Source organism: Antechinus flavipes, chromosome 3, assembly GCF_016432865.1.
Source record: "Antechinus flavipes isolate AdamAnt ecotype Samford, QLD, Australia chromosome 3, AdamAnt_v2, whole genome shotgun sequence".
Lineage (NCBI taxonomy): Eukaryota > Metazoa > Chordata > Mammalia > Dasyuromorphia > Dasyuridae > Antechinus > Antechinus flavipes.
The window spans coordinates 612,848,891-612,865,247 of record NC_067400.1 but is presented as its reverse complement, the minus strand read 5'-3'; the positions used below and the strand labels follow the sequence as shown (position 1 = coordinate 612,865,247).

The 16,357-nt window shown below is 51.7% G+C and overlaps 1 protein-coding gene across 1 annotated transcript in view; it reads left to right on the top strand.

Annotated features, from left to right (window-relative positions):
* SAMD4B (sterile alpha motif domain containing 4B) overlaps nt 1–16,357 on the top strand; it is a 30,117-nt gene that overhangs the window by 9,958 nt on the left and 3,802 nt on the right. The window contains exons 3-8 of the mRNA XM_051989031.1: nt 4,369–4,760; nt 11,759–12,229; nt 13,867–14,106; nt 14,739–14,848; nt 15,070–15,156; nt 15,514–15,832. Coding sequence (XP_051844991.1) covers nt 4,565–4,760; nt 11,759–12,229; nt 13,867–14,106; nt 14,739–14,848; nt 15,070–15,156; nt 15,514–15,832 — 1,423 coding nt within the window. The 5' untranslated portion in view covers nt 4,369–4,564. The remainder of the gene's footprint in view (nt 1–4,368; nt 4,761–11,758; nt 12,230–13,866; nt 14,107–14,738; nt 14,849–15,069; nt 15,157–15,513; nt 15,833–16,357) is intronic.

Below are 16,357 nucleotides of genomic sequence, written 5' to 3'. Positions count from 1 at the left end.
GAGCACCCTGGAAGAGGTCTAGAAGAGTAGGAGGGGAGGACAAGATTATGAAGAGTTTTGAACGCCAAGCAGAGGATTTTGTATTTGATCCTGAAAATAATGGGGATCTAACTGGAAGTTCTTGAAAGATTGGGGTGTGTGAGGTGAGGGGTGGCCATGGTCAGACTTGTATTTTAGGATACCTCTGACGGTTGGGATGAAACAGGAAGAGACTTAGCAGGTCAGTGAGGACCTGTATGATACGCCTGAACATGAATTGGAAATTCCAAGTCTGGGTGCTGGGAGAATGGGGATCCCACTGAGACAGAAATAGAGATGTCAGGTAGAGAAGCCAGTTTGAGGATAAGACGAGGAGAATATTGTTAGACATAACTACTAAATGTTTGTTGCCTGACATGTTAAGATTGAAGTACAGGTGATATGTTCCACTGGCAGGCATCTGGAATTAAAAACAAGGGTTGGAGAGTCTGGGGGCACATCTGCATAGAGGAGGTATCTGCCCCATGAGAAGGAATGAGCTTCCCAAGAGAGCAAGTGTGTGATAGAGAAGAGCTGACTATGCAGCACAGAGCTTTAGGAGCCATTTGCTCATGGCAGGTAGGACCCAAAAAGAACCAGCGCTATTTGCTCTCTGCTTCAAGGATTTCCAAGGAATTCCTGTGCTCTGGTCATTTCCCAGAAAGCTCTGCTCCTCTCTTGTTTCTTACCCTTATGATAATTTCCATCCCAGAAGCAAGATCTTCCCTTTTCTCATGGCAAGTCTGTGCCCTTTAGGAATGCCTCACAAAAAATCACATTTCAGTTCTGCTCAGGACCTGGAGTAGTTTCCTTGGCTTTGCTCTTCACTTGATGATTGCTTTCTCCTGTTAGAATAGGCACCTGCCTTCAGTTACTGAACTGTTAATACCTCTTCTGTGTAAGAGGCAGTAAGGGTGAGGGGAGGCATCCGTGCCACCTTGTTTGTTCAGGTGGTGTTGGCGTCCGTGGAGACTGCCAGTAGAAGCCAGGAAAATGAGCAGCACTCCGGATCCTCTTTGGCCTCTTCTTTTGGAACAGGGCCCTCTTGTCTGCTCTGTAGGAGTTATGAAGAAAAAAACATCTCAGGATCACCTGTTGGTCTGACTAGGTGATTTCCTGGATGATCCCTCTGACCTTCACTTTTGGGATTAGCAAGTACTTCCTCAGTGTCAAGCTCCTTGTTTACACACAGATATTGGCGGGGAGCTTGATGAACTCTCTTGAGAGGACTTTTTACCTTAAGGATTCCCTGTGATGCCTGTTCATTTGTGACATCCAGGGATTCTTTTCTGGCCATGTTTGAAGCTAAGGCAGCTTTTGTCCCCACGTCAAGCAGGCTGTCCTTCCCAGTGGCCGCAGAGTAGCTAGGACTGAGCGAGCATTAGGGTGTAGCAGGGAATGAATCCCCCATCCTAAGCCCCTCATGATGAGGGATCTCATCATTCAGTTGTGTTCCAAACAACTGGATAGCCCTCAATTCCTGAAAGGAGCTGCAGATTTCCTCTTTAGATGAAATTTTAATACTGCTGATGTTAAAACTACTTTTTCCCCCAAAGTCTGTTTGCAGATGAGGGTCATGCCCTCTTGCCGGATTCTAGACTTTTCTCAGCCAATCCTTCCTCCATTTCTCTTGTTTTCCATTATTGTTGGAGAGATTTTTTTTGGCCTTGTTGGGGATAGCAAAGAGAGCTGGACTTGGCCTAGCCACACCACAGATTTGATGGCAGCATAACCCCTAAAAATCATCTTGTCCAGTCCCCTCATTTTATAGATGGGGAAACTAAGGCTTAGGGGGAGGAACAGATTTTGCCTATGTGGTCATAGATATTTATAACAGAGATCTGGGAAGAGAGGCTTTTCCCTTTTTCCATTCCTGCATGAAGCCTGTCCCTTTTGTTCATTGGGTTTTCTGTTAATGGAGACAAAGAAACAAATTTGTTTCTTGTTTGTGAAAATCTGTCAGGTTGGGTCATCTTCCTCCCCCTATTTAAGAACTTTCTCCATTTTTCTACCTTCAGTTTTCTCAACTGTGTCTCAAAGTTTCTAGATTCACTTTTCCTTTCTGTGGACATTTACGTCATGCCCATTGATATCTGTATGTTGCTTTATTTGCAGAGTGTTTTGCATTCATCTTATCTGAGCCTTATAACAATGCTATGAAGTAGATATTATTGTCCTTGTTTTATAGATAATGGTATCACACACAGTAAGCATGGGAATTTGAACCCAGGTCTTTCCAACATTACGACTTAAAACTCTTGATTTCCCAAATCCTATTAAATAAGCAAAGAACTGTACCTGCCCCCACCCCCTCAGGGATACAAGGAATATTACTAGTTAGATCACATTGTTCCATGCAAAAGAGCTACAAGGTAATTTCCCCCTTCCCACCTGTAGGCATTAGTTTGCTGAGTAAGCTGTGACCACTTTGGGTTTCTAGCAAGGGCCAGACACGTCAAACTCAGTGAGATTGGTGTTAGCTTTTCTGATTCCAGTCTTCAGTCATTAACAGGGGACCCAGGACCCTGGCCCCTTTGGCCTTTTGCCAATCAATCAAGTGTGCCTGGTACTATACTAGGTGCTGAGCTGCAACAAATAATGAAGTGATTGGTCTCTGCCCCAAAAATTTAACATTCAGTCAGGGGAAGCAGAAGGGCATAAAACAAACACAAAATTAATATAAATTTGGAAGGGAAGGTATGACAGAGTTGAGGAAAGATCTCATATATCTTCTATATGGGCCAAGTCTTGAAAAATGAGAGAGATTCTAGAAGGAAGTGGGGATGAGTGCCAGACCTTGATTTCAGGCCATGTGGTCAGTTGAAAAAATTCTAGGGTAGGGAAGACTTAGAAGGCATAATATTTGCCTGCAGGTGGCTTCCCGTTTGGAAGAGGCTATATATGGCCTTGTCCTGCTTGGCCCTAGAGGGCAGAGCCAGGAACTTTTCCTGTGGACAGTGCTTCAGAAGGGAGGGCTCGGTGACCTCTTGGATGTTGTATAGGACCTTTTTTTCAGCTCCTAGTTGGAACAAGTAGCCACTGAATATTATTACTGGAGAGGAGCCTATATGTGACAGTCCAGGAATTTGTAGGTAACTAGTTAGCATGGTGCCCAATCTGGAGTTAAGTTCTAAGTTTACAGCTAGCCTCAGATGCTTCCCAGATTTGAGACCCTAGACAACTTCCTTAAGCTTTCTGTCCTATTTCCTTAGCTGTAAAAGGGTTAAACTAATAGTATTTACCTTGCAGGGTTGTTGTTTGTCCTTCCTTTCCTCTCCAAGAAGACCATGACATCAGGGAGGGTCTGCCATGACCTGCATGTGAATTGGATTTAAGTGAGGGAGGGCTGTGCAAGGTCACCAGCCTTTGACTGAGGCTGCACCCATTCAGTGATTAAAGCTAGATAGCAATTGCAACAAAGAATCTGCTCTTTCACATAGTTCCCCCCCCCAAAAAAAAAAAAATCCTAAATAAATGAATAAATGAATCTGGGAAGTGAAGGGTTCTTGTGAGAAACAAATGAAATAATGTTTGCAAAGCATTGGGTACAGTGCCTGGCACGTAGTAGGTGCTTAATAAATGGTTTTTCCTTTCTGCCTTCCCTGCCTAAAATCTGAGAGTCAGGGAAGTGGACTCACCCCTGGAGTTATAAGTTATAAGTCTCTCTACTCAGCAGTCTCTCAGAGTCTATCTAGAAAGAAAGAATATTTTACAAAAGCATAAGTTGCTTCTTGTGAAAGCTCTCTGAAGAGATCATTCAGCTTGTGCTCTTGCTTTGGGACAGGAGCTCATCCTGAGATAAATCTCTCATGTTATTCAGGACCCCTTTTGGGTGGCCTTTCAGAGGCTCTTAATCATGGGATTAGAGAGAAAAGAGTATTTAAGCCAAAAGGGGTCTAAAGAGATTGTCTCCTTCAGGGAGGTTAGGTGTGAGGCAGCTAAAATCCAGGCAGTTAGGGAAGTGACACCCAAGGTTGCAAAATCAGTCACTTGTGGGCCAGAACTCGGGTGGCCTGCTTCCTGGAGGAGCACGCTGGCATTTCTGCCCTCCTGGACAGCCGAGGCTTTCTGAAAGCTCTTGGGTCAGTCAGATCGTGTGTGTCTTACTGCATTTTGAGCTCAGTTCTTCAGAATGTGAATGAGTGGGTCAGCATTCTCATGTAGCCGTCTGGGAGCAGCCCGTTAAGTCAACTCTTCTGGCCTAGAGGACTGGGGAACAGAGTTAAGGGTTCATCCGTCCTGCATTCTTTTTTCCCAGAAGCTCGACTGCTGACTTGGCTCTGCACACTGAGACACTGAGGCCTCCTAAGCCCTTGGACTGGGTCTGATACCCTCTTTTCTGTCTTCTAGGAGCCCATGGAGACCTCCCTGATGTGAGCAGGCCTCTGCCCCCGCTGCCCCTCCCGGGATTTTCTAAGCACCCTGATCCCCTGGGGAGAGACCACAAGATTCTGGAGCCGAGACCATGTGACAGCGTTGCCCTGCCCCACCATTCCCCCACCCCCGGCCTCTGCCGGTGCCAAGCCCAGGCCCTGGCCACGGCACCATGATGTTCCGAGACCAGGTTGGCATCCTTGCCGGCTGGTTCAAGGGCTGGAATGAGTGTGAGCAGACGGTGGCCTTGCTGTCCCTGCTGAAGCGGGTCACCCGAACCCAGGCCCGGTTTCTGCAGCTTTGCCTGGAGCACTCCTTGGCAGATTGTAACGACATCCACCTTCTGGAGTCGGAGGCCAACAGTGCTGGTGAGTCTGTGGCCCTCTCAGACCAAGGCCCGCCCCAGAGCCGGGAGGCAGAGAGCTTCCTTGAGGTCCTCCTCCTGTCTCCCACTTAGGGATTTTCATGTTGTGTGTCAAGTAGCAAAGTTATGAAAAAGGTCTCGAATCTTGGGTGTGTGTTCAGAGTCTAGGAGGGGAAAGCTGTCTTTGTGCACTGCCATGGCCCAGCAGCAGTTCAGTGAGATCCACATTAAATGCCTGTCTTTGGTAAATACTCATCCTGGGCCTTGACTGGGATTTCTAGGATAATCAGATGATCAGTCTCAGGCTAGAAATGAGGCACATGACCACAAAATGGAATCATAGACTCCAGGACTGGAACAGACATTGGGGTCTGGCATGTGACTCAGGAAGAGCATGGCGAGGTGTCCCTAGGCCTGGGCACCAACCAGTGGATTTCCAGGTCACCACTGAGGTGCCTGCCAGGACTTCTACCAGCTAGGACAAGCGGTTGAGGGAGATTGGGACACAAAGAGGTCCCAAGGCTCAGGGCATATAGAGGCCGGGTACCAGTGGAGATTTATGGTCATGGAAGGCAGTAGGGGCTGAGGGGGAAGAACTTTACCTGAGGAGGTGACTGGTAACAACACCTAGTCATCCTGACCTCAGTCTCCTTTCTCTTGCCACCTTACAAAGATTTGGCCCCAGAAAGGGGCTCCTAGCTCTCTCTTCAGTCTTCCTTCTCCCTGTTTCCCCTTGGACTCTCCCTTTCTCCCCCCTCTCCCTCTCCCCCCCTCCCCCCCATTTTTGAGCTCTGGATGCTAGAGTGTTTGGGCTTTTTAATCTATGGTTTATGGAAAAGGAAAGAGGGACAGAAGGTCCCAGTCAGACCAGCTTCTGGCTGTTGATGTGGAGGGATGTAGTCCACCCCTGCCCAGCTAACCCAGGAGTCAGGTCTGGAGGCAAGGAGAGTGCTCTGAGAGAGAATTCTGCCCCTGCCGTGTTAGATAACTCATTCAGCCTCTCTTTTCACATCAGCGATAAAATGGGGACAATGAGGAGTCCTGAAGGGTCTCTGTCCCTGGGGGCCTGTGGGTATTAGAAGGGATATTGGGTTTGAAGTCCTTTGTGAGCCTTAGAGGGCTCTGTTACTGTCTGCTTCCCCTCTGGAGCCAAGCCCAGAGCACTGGGCATGGAGGCAGGGAGACTCATCTCGCCGAGTTCAAACACAGCCTCAGACTTATTAGCTGGGTGACCCTGGGCAAGTCATTGTCTGCCTCATCGGTAAAACGTACTGGAGAAGGAAATGGCCAACCCTTCCAGTATCTGCTGAGAAAATCAGAATGGGGCTGCAGAGAGGAGTCAGAGGGGACTGAACAACCACAAAACCTCCTCCCGGGGCTTCTCCTAACTTAGCCGAATGCCTGTGGCTGCAAAGAGATAACAAAAAGAATAATAGATCATTGGAAAGCCAGGATTCCTTCAAAAAAATGGTAGCAGAGACTGGCCTGTTTAGTTAAGTCAGAGGCCTCGCCCATGTTCTGCCCAGTGCAGTAAAGAGCAGAGAGGGTCTCTGGGGGTGGGCTAGTCCTGAAGGAGAAAGAGAAAGGAAGAGACTGGGATGGCCGTCATCTGATACAGGGCAATCTGGGTCTGCATAAAAGTCACCCGTAGAGAAAAGGGTGCAAGTCTGAGAAGATAGATTGTTGGAGGGCCTAGAATGTCAACCTCAGGAGGTAAATGAAACTGTGTCCTTCGAATGGACACAGGGGCCCTTAGGCCTCAGACCAAATGGCAAGAACCCCATGATCCTCTCGTCATGGTTTTGGGAAATGTGTTGGTGAAGTCCATGAGGACCTGCCCAGGATTTCATGTAGGAGGATAAAATGGAGTTTGTCTTTTTGTACACTACGCCTATGGGTGTTCGTCCATCAAGGGACTCCCAGACCCTCTAAGTTTATACCCTAAAATTGGAGCTGTTGCTACAGTGCTCTGGCATTCCCCTGGCATAGGCAGAAGGCACTGTTGGGTAGAATCCAGGGTGCTTCCTTCATAGGAACGAAGTGAGGGTGTTATATGATCAACTCAGGAATGGAGAACACTCCTGTCCAACCTTTGTTCTTTGTGTCAAGAGGTCCCCTTTGGCAGTCTGGTGAAACCCACGTATCCATTATCAGAATGGAAGGAAAGATGAAGGAATAAGCTTTTATAAAGCACCTACTATATGCCGAGAACTGTGCTAAAAGTTTTACAAATATTATTTCATTTGATTCTTACAACAGTCCCAGGAGGTAGGAGCATTTAATAGCCCCACTTTACAAAGGAGGAAACTGAGGCAGGCAGAGGTGAATCAACTTAAGCCAGTGTCACACAGCTAAGAAATGTCTGGGGCTGCATTTGCACCCAAATCTTGACTTCAAGTCCATAGCTGTGGTTCACTGCTACCTTTAAGCATAATATAAAATGCCTAAGATTACAAAGGTAACAAACAGTTATCCAGTATTTTAAAAAAAAAAAAAAGGTGTTCATGGGCTTCAGGCTAAGTCCATTTGGTTAGACCTGTCAGGATCTATCTGTGTGAGTTTGTACCTAGAAGGAAGGGTTCCCACTAAGGAAGCTTGATAGACTGCACCCTGCTCTGGAGTCCAGGGGAATAGGCAGAGGTCAACTCCTTTTCTCTTGAGAATCTGAGGAAACTTTGGCCAACTCCTATTTTGCCCTGGGAATGAGAGCTGGTTTCATAGCATCTTCATGGAGGTATCTCAATATCAAGAAGTGGGAAGATACAGATGGTCTGAGGATCTGGGAGTTAGTAGCTTCATCCCTTTTCCTTTTCCTTCTCTACTCCTGTTCTGTCTTCCCAGCTATGATCCAGCTGTGAGCAAATGACATAAATTTAGGCCTTCTTGGAGGGTCAGAGCCAGGCAGACTTGGACGGGGATGTCTCTGGCTCCAGGATGGGGGAGGAGCCTGGGGAGACATGAACTGGACTTCATTTCTTGCCCCTGAAGTTCCCTGAGCAACACTCCCAGCATGCCTCCTGCCTGTATTGAGTTCTGTGAATCAGAGACTGTCCTCTCCCTGCCCTCCCTCCCCCACTCCCTTTCTGAAAACAAACAAACAAACAAACAAACCTACCTCTAGCTTAGGATAGTTCTATTTACCTTCCTTTCTGCCTTCCTGTTCTGCTTCACTCTAGCTCAGTCTGGGTGGGGAAACTGAGGTCAGGAAAGGGACAGTGAGTCACTAGATCAGGGACCTGCTCCCCAGCCAGATCATCACCCACACACACATACACTATCCACCCTGGGGTGGAGTTTGGGGAAACTTCATCTTTCTCCTTTTCCCGTCAGAGTGAGCCCAGCAATGCTGTTCTTTCATGAGTTCCTTCAGTCCACTTCATTATACAAAAATGTGAGCCTCCCTCTTGTCCTATTTCCCCTCACTCCTCCCCCTTCTCCCCCAAACAGCAATGGCTGGAGCATGGGGAATGGGCAGTTGTTCTCAGCCAAACCTCAGCCCCTCTGGCAGCTGCCCAACACGATTGCAACAGTAAGGGATATAAAAATGGGTTTGGCTTCATCAGAGCCTCAAAGATATATTTGGCCCCCGAAAGCTGCCAAGCCTCAGGGTCGTGCCCTACTTAGCTCTAGTTGGCCCTCTTCTTGCTGTTGCCACCTCCGTATGGGGCCTGCCCACTCGCCACCCCTGCCAGGACCAGCCCTTCTTCCTGTCCAAGCCCTACCTCCACCCCCTTCTTCATCAATACTTGTGGCTTCATGAGAGATGGGGACAGAACATGGTGCTCTCCCTTCCTCCCTCTGTACCCCTGGGGTCAAGTCTGCCTTTAGAGGACCCCCAAAATAACAAATTTGTGAGATCCAAATTGGTTCGTCATCCTCGGATGGGGAAGGGACCAGGTACATTATGTTCTCCACAGGGTCTCCCACAAACAAGGTCTGCTTTTTCTAGGATGGGTGGGGGGAGTCTCAGAATAAGGAGTGAAGTCCCAGAATGCATTACCCTCCTGGGTAGGTCCCCACCATTGTGTACAGCCTCACAGGTACCTGCTCTGCTGAAGGCCTAGTTTTGTTATAGGTGACCCTGACAGAACAGTTCCGACCCATTATCCATCGTCTCAACGGGGGTAGCTTCTCGAGGGCCCCCATCCAAGTTCCTGGGTGTTGCTGTTTCTTAGGCATCTGCTGATTCTGTGTCGGGTCCCACCCCCCATGTGAGACTCTGCGTCAGAAACAACTCCTGCCTTTCTCCAGAGCAGAACAAGGTCCCTCATTGAAGCACACGCCTCCCTTGGGCAGTATTTCCTTTCTGGCTGTACCCCCCAGAGGCTGCGTCTCCTGGAGGCCCCAGCAGGGAGCTATGCACAGCAGCCCAGAGACCTCTGCTCCTCTTGAGGTCTAACCAGATGTCAGTGAGAATAGAGCCCTTGGCTGGGTGTGGGAAGCCACGCGTGAAAACCTCCCTGACAGATTTTCCAATGATGAGGGGAGGGAGGGAACCAGAGAGGCTTAGGGATGGCCCCTCCCAGGATTCCATGAGGGAGTGTGGTTTGAGTCTCAAAATCAGGTATAAGGACTGAGGTGGGAGGGAGGGTGAGGAGTTCAGGACAGGGATTGGGAGGGAAACAAAGTCTCCTTTCCTTTATCCTAAACCAGGGGGCATCTGTGCCCAGCCTCCTGGGTCCAGGTCTTGTCATTTGTCTCAGACTTTTTGTGTCCACAAGCTTGGGGGAGGGGAAGGAGATTGACAGATTGAAAGGTTGAAGTTTTTGAGTCTCTCGGAAGACAGAGGTTGAGTAGGAAGAGCTGGGCTTCAGGAGAGTTCCAGGCCTCTTAGTGTGAGCCCATGCTGTGGACTTGACGCCCTCATTTTGTCTGATCAGTTGTTGGAGTCCCTGGTGCTAAAATTAGGCTTTGCCTCCACTCCACAATCGGGTCAAGGGTTAAGTAGGCTTAGGCCGAATAAAAGCACCTCTTTAATCCAGGGAGGTTGTGGGAGGGGGAGGGGGGAGGTTAGAGGTTGATGGGAGATTGGAGCTTCCTTCCATTTCCTCTCTGCCTCCCTGGCCATGTGACCCCAGGCAAGTCATTGAACTTCCTCTGCCCCAGTACTAGGAGACCACGGTGGGGTCCGAGTAAGGAGCTTTTTGGGTGACATGGAATGGGGCTCTGAGTCTAGAAGACCTTGCTGCTGCTCGTTGTGTAGCGTCAGGCTCTCCAATTACCTCTGAGGTCCCGTCTAAGCTCTAAATCTATTATCTGTCCCGTATTAGCTATCCCCAAGAGGGAGTGCAGGCTGCAGAATCTGGGAGTTCGGGAAGAATTCAGCTCAATTTCTGAATGACTGACCCCAAAGCTGCGATTGAGGAAAGTTTGTGGTATTTGGGGATGTCCTGGGCCAAAAATGAAGTTTGGCCATTTGTTCCTCTTTGAAAGATTGCAGGCCTGAGGCCTGAGTGTTTTTGAGGTCATGTGAGGTCCAGACAGTGGATACTGGCCATGGCTGATGGGCAGGAAGGAGGGAGAGGACAGGAATGGGGAATGGGGAGGCAAGGCAAGAAGCAAGTTGGAAGGCCCTAAAGTTGGGGGAAAAAGCTCCTTTTGAGAATTCACTGTGGGGGTTGGGGGTTTGGAGACAAGGGGGGAATTCAGGCAGAGTATAGGACTATTTGGGCTCTCCAGAGACCCGGAGATCGGGGCACTTCGATTCTTCAGATGCTGGCCTCCTGTTGTAATTGGCAAGATTCCATTCCCCTTCTGTGTTGCACACTCAGCGGGCAAACTTGATGCACCTCTTGGGTTGGTCTGTTTCTTTGTAAATGGAAGATGGTTATTAACCTGGGGGGGGGGGGGGGGGGGGGGGGAGAATGGTAGAGGGGAAAGGCAGGGTTATGGTTCTACCCAGAGACTTAACTCCTCTGCCTGTGTCTAGGAGGTCAGGACAGCAGGTCCATTCCCCTGGCCCTCCTTGATTTTCAGTATTTCTGAATTAATACCAGAGTACAGCTGCCTGGGAAATGCTGTAGATGTGCCTGGAGCCCTTGAGAGTTGCAGGCCCAGATCGACAGTTTTCCGGGTCCTTGTCGCTGCTTTCTGAAAAATACCAAGGGGGATGGTGTTGCCAGTGAAATGGCATTTGTCCCCTTTCCTGAGGGGGCTCTATTTGCTAAGTTTGGCTAAAAGGAAATGACCAAAAAAAAAACTGAAAGGAGGTCTGTTAACAGGTTTGGGGAGGGGGACTCTCTGCCCCTTCCCCCTCCCCATTGGGGCAGGGGTAGCTTCTTCCCCTAAGCCTCTTCCAAGTAAGGAGATGGGTCACACCGATAGAGAAGTGGGGAGGCTGGACTCTGGATAAGGCCTGCTTATTTCAGTTGCTCAGAGGTTGGGGTCATTGTGGACAAAGATGATTGGAGAAAACTTCCCGGCAGAGGTGAGCTATGTGGAGGGAAAGAGCTCCTAGAACAGTGCTTTAGGAAATGCTGAGCTGCCTCCTCTGGGGCTTCCAAAGGGGGGCAGTGGGAAAGAAGCCTGGGATCCCAGGCTTGAGAAATATGTGGTTGGGACTGGCCATGACGTCCATGGCAGAGAGGGCACCCCACAGCTGTCTGAGGAGGAGCCTCTCTGCCAGGTGAATTGGGAGAGGAAGGCAAGCCTAGGGATGCAGGGAAGATGCAGGGGTGGATTTGGAGTCAAGAAGTTGCCTCTGTGCCCTGCTCTCCTCTTCAAATTGAGGAGGTGGGATTGAATGGGAAAGCGGTGATCTAGTGGTAAGAGTCATGTGGCTGGGAGGAGGAGGAGGCCTAGGCGAGTGTAGAAGGGTTAGAAGAGGGGCCTGTGGGAGGATAGGGTTTTGGCGGGGAGAAGGAAAAGCATAGGTCGTGCTGTGGGGATGAGAGGCTCGGAGATGGAGCCAGAATCCAGAAATTAGCAGACTTCCCATCGCCTTTCCCAGGATCCTTCACCATGAGCCCTTCACCTACTCCTCTGTTTGCCTTTTCTCCTCAGCCATCATCAACCAATGGCAGCAAGAGTCCAAAGAGAAGGTAGTCTCCCTCTTGTTGTCCCATCTGCCCCTGCTCCAGCCCGGCAACACAGAGGCCAAGTCTGAGTATATGAAGCTGCTGCAGAAGGTGCTGGCCTATTCCATTGAGAACAACGCCTTCATTGAGGAGAGTCGGCAGTTGCTGTCCTACGCCCTCATCCACCCGGCCACCACACTGGAGGACCGAAACTCGCTAGCCCTCTGGCTCAGCCACCTTGAGGAACGGCTGGCCGGGGGCTTCCGGACCCGCGCAGAGACGGCCTACCACTCCCGCCAGGGCTCAGATGAGTGGGGTGGCCCCGGGGAGGCTGGCCCTGGCGAGCTCGGGCCCGGCTGGCAGGACAAGCCGCCACGAGAAAACGGACATGTGCCCTTCCACCCTTCTGGTGCGGTGCCATCCACCATCAACAGTATTGGGAGCAACGCAAATGCAGGTGAGGCCCGGCCCACGGCCACCCTTTAGCAGCTGCGGGTCCAGGGCCTGGCCTGAGCCTGGTGGGGAGCCCTTCGGATGCAGTTCCAGCTCCCAGCCCCAGTGCACTGAAACAAAGGCGTCACAGACTGGTTGCAGGAGATGGAGGTGTAGAGATCTTGAGGCCTGCCTTTTACCTTCCAGTGAGAAACTGGGGAGCAGTGCTTTGCCTGCAGTCACACGGTGGTGGCCGAGCAAAGCCTGGCTGTGCGGGTCACCCGGTCTTGTTAAGTGCCAGGGGGCCTGCTCGGGAACAGTCTGAGAAGAGTTCCTGGAAGGATTGGAGGAATGGGTGCAGTGGGAAGGAGAGGGGAAGGCTTGGCGTGAGAGGAGACAGAAATGAGTGGAGGGTTTCCTTTGGGGAACTGAAGACTGCGTTAGGTAGGTTGAGGGCCAGACCTTAACGGTTAGGAGGAGCAAGTTTGTCTTGATGCAGCAGGAAATTAGAATCTTCCATGGTTTCTTGAGCAGAGGAGTAATGTAGTAAAAGCAGTATTTAAAGAAAATTATCCTGTCAGATGTGCGGGATAAACTGGAGGTGGGAAAGAGACAGGAGTTTGATGAAAAGTTTAAAGCTCTTGGTGAGAGGATTTGTATTCTTTTTATTCTCTGGTCACTCTCAGGTCTTGTGTAGGGACAGAATGTTCACTCCCATCTCTCACTTTCTTCCATCCCGGCCTTACTGCTCTAGCCTTCCTTCCTTTGTCCTCCCCACCCCTAAATGGTCCTGGGATATGGGGAGGGAGATGGGGAGGGGCCTGTGTTCATGGGGGCAGAGGAGACTGGACACCACAGGCAGGTGGAAAATGGGGCTGAAGGGTGTCACGACTTTGTTCTGAAGAGAGTTTTCCCTGCCAGTGTCAAGCATCTTCTCCCATGTTCCCATTCCGCTCCATTCAAGATCCTGGAAACCTTGCCCTCCCCTGGCCTGGGATCTGTCTAGCATCTTCCTCTTTGAGAACTCATTATGCCTGAGGGGGCAGAAGCCGGGAATAGGGGAGCCTGGACTTCAGGGTTCTCCTGCAGAGAAGGAAGATACAAAGGATGAGATGAAAGGGCCTGGAAAAAGGAGGCAAGGTTAGAATTTTATTCATAAAGTGAAAAGCCGGCAGCAGATGCCTAGCGACTACTCAGGCCTCTGAGTTAGCATCAGGTTAGTGCTTCCATCTGCAGAGATGCTTGAGCACAGCCTGCTGTGTGAGAGCATCCAGAGCCAGGCCCCGCGGTGCCCCTGGCCCCCCAGAGCTGAGCAACCCCAGGGGCTCTTGAGGATTAGGTCTGCCTGCACATGGCTTCTGGGAGCTCTGCTGAGCTGGGAGTTAGAAGATGTGGGGTTCAGTCTTCCCTCTGCCTTAGGCAAGTCAACTTTCTGTGCCTCAGTTTCCTCGTTTGGGACAAGGGTATAACAACACTTGGCCAACCTGCAACTCGCAGGCTCCTGTGAAGGTCAAGTGTGATGATGGATGGGAGAGGATGGTGGACTGAACTGGAATAGCACTGCTAGCACTGTAGGGTGATTGCCTGGGGTGGTGGCTGGGCTTCCCAGCACCCAAGCTCTAGGAGGCTGACCCCCTTCTCCCCACTGCACTTCTTCCCTAGGCCTCCCCTGCCAAATCCATCCAAGCCCGCTGAAGCGGTCCATGTCGCTCATCCCCACGAGCCCACAGGGCCCTGGTGAATGGCTGAGCCCAGAGGAACTGGGGGCAAGAGCCGCCTTTGCCCCACCCGACCACGCGCCCCTCTCACCCCAGAGCAGCGTGGCTTCCTCAGGCAGCGAGCAGACGGAGGAGCAGGGCTCCAGCCGGAACACTTTTCAGGAGGATGGTAGTGGTATGAAAGGTGAGCTGGGAAGTCTGGTGGGGAGCACTCTACCTTTGCTGGCTCCAGGAAAAGGAAATGGAGTAGACCTCCTTCCTTTAGCCGGCCCGGCCCCCTTGGCAGGCAGGATAGCCAGAGCCATGGAATTCTTAGAGAAACCCGGGGAAATGCCAGGCTACTCATGGAAAAAATAAAACTGGGAGAAGCGGAGCCTGGGCTCTTCAGAGAATGTGGCCTTCGGAAAGGCTGGGCCCCTGTTTATTGGGGATAGGGGTGGGGGAGACCTCACTCAGAGATAGAAATGGCCCTCCTGGTCCTGCCTCTCCTACCCTGCAGACTCCCAAAGCAAAGCACGTAGCAGCAAAGGACCTCATCTTCAGTCACTTAGGACGTCCTTCCTGAGTCCCAGGCTCCGTCCTCAGCTCTGGGGGGTACACAAAGCTAAAACAGGGCCTGCCCGCAGGGAGCTCCCACTTGATCCGGGAGCCAGCCATGTGTTTCCCTCTTTGTATGCAAAGACAAAAACAAAGGGGTGAATTTGAGGGGAGGACGTGAGTCATAAAGCAGAGCAGGGAGAGTCTCCCTGACGTAGGCAGTCAGGTGGCGTAAAGGGCCACCCACAGGAGATGGGACCCCTCGTCTTCCCTCCACAGATGTGCCATTGTGGCTCAAGAGTCTTCGCTTACACAAGTACGCAGCCCTCTTCTCCCAGATGAGCTACGAGGAGATGATGACCCTGACAGAGCAGCATCTGGAATCTCAGGTGAGCCCCCACCTTGTTCTGCCAGCACCAGAGAGATCCCGAAGCAGCCTCTCCTCTGCTGACTCTGAAGGTCCTGGGCTCCGGCCCAGCCTCTGGCGGGGCCTCTAAAGGCATTTCAGGGAAGCCCCGGCCCATTCCAGACCCTCCTCCTCAACTCTGGCTCTGCGGGAGCCCGGGAGGCCCTCTCTGGGTTCCTCTGAGACTTCCTCCTCCCTACACAGAACGTGACCAAAGGTGCCCGTCACAAGATTGCCCTGAGCATCCAGAAGCTGCGTGAGAGGCAGAGTGTCCTCAAGTCCCTGGAGAAGGTGACGACTCGGAGTGGGGGCGGGGCACCTGAAGGCCCTGCCAGGTTGGGGACTTAGGTCTTCAGACTCAGCACTTTTGGCTTTAAGGTTCAGGACCCTAGGAGCCCAGAGCCCTGTAGGGGGCACCCGAGAGACCTCCCACCTGAGACGTTATTAAGCCCCTAGCTATCCGGGTCAGGCTGTGTCTGTGGGGGAGAGAAAGAAAGGAAGAGTAGGTCCAGAGTCACAGGTTCTAGACAGGCGAGGAGGAGGCCCTCGAATGCGTGTTAAGTCTGGGGCCTTGGGATCCTTGGAGTTCTTTCTGTCTCACCTGGGCTCTCACTGTGCTTCCTGACGCCCTTTCTGACCCATCCCCAGGATGTCCTGGAAGGTGGGAACCTGAGGAATGCATTACAGGAGCTCCAGCAGATCATCGTCACACCTATCAAGGCCTACAGCATCCTACAGGCAGCTGTGGTGGCTGCTGCCAAGGAGGGGGGAAGGGGGGAGCCGCCGCTGGGCGCCGAGCCCCCCCCAGCTCGCCCCGGCCCGGAGAAGAACCCGGAGGCCAAGGATCCCCCAGCAGAAAGCTATCCCCCCCAGCCGGCCCCCGCCCCCAGTGATGGCAGCGAGCCGGCCACAGCCCCCGTCGCCGATGGAGACCTCCCCAGCCAGTTTACCCGAGTGATGGGCAAAGGTGAAGACCTCCTCCTGGGTACCATCTGAGCTATCAACCTTCCAGAGCACGGGGCCCAAGGCTGGGAGTGAGGGAACAGAGATGAAAACTGGGGCCCTGCTGCCTGCCCCCCTTGACTCATGTTACTGAATCTAGGGCAGGGCCAAGGATGCTGCAGGGGCAGGGCTAGATCAGTCCCTTCCCACACAGGGTCCTTTGTACTTTTGAAGCTTCCCCTGTGCCCTCTGCTCTGTTTGTTTGGGCTCGTCTTCCCCGTACACGGGGTGCTCCCTGAGGTCAGGGACTCACTTCCTCTTTGCTTTGGTAGTGACCGCTTAGGGTGGAGGTGATTGGATCGCCTTGTGCTATTGAATGGAGAGCAGGTAGAGTCCTGGTATTGGGGCTCACAGACATGCGGCTGAGAGTTTCTGTCTTGGGGGCCGCAGGGGGGCGGGGATGAAAGCATGAGGACCTGGGAGTTGTCCAGAGCCTGGAGCGTAGCCGGGAGCTTCCTCCTGGAGTGAGTGTCTCTGGCCCGCTCCCCTG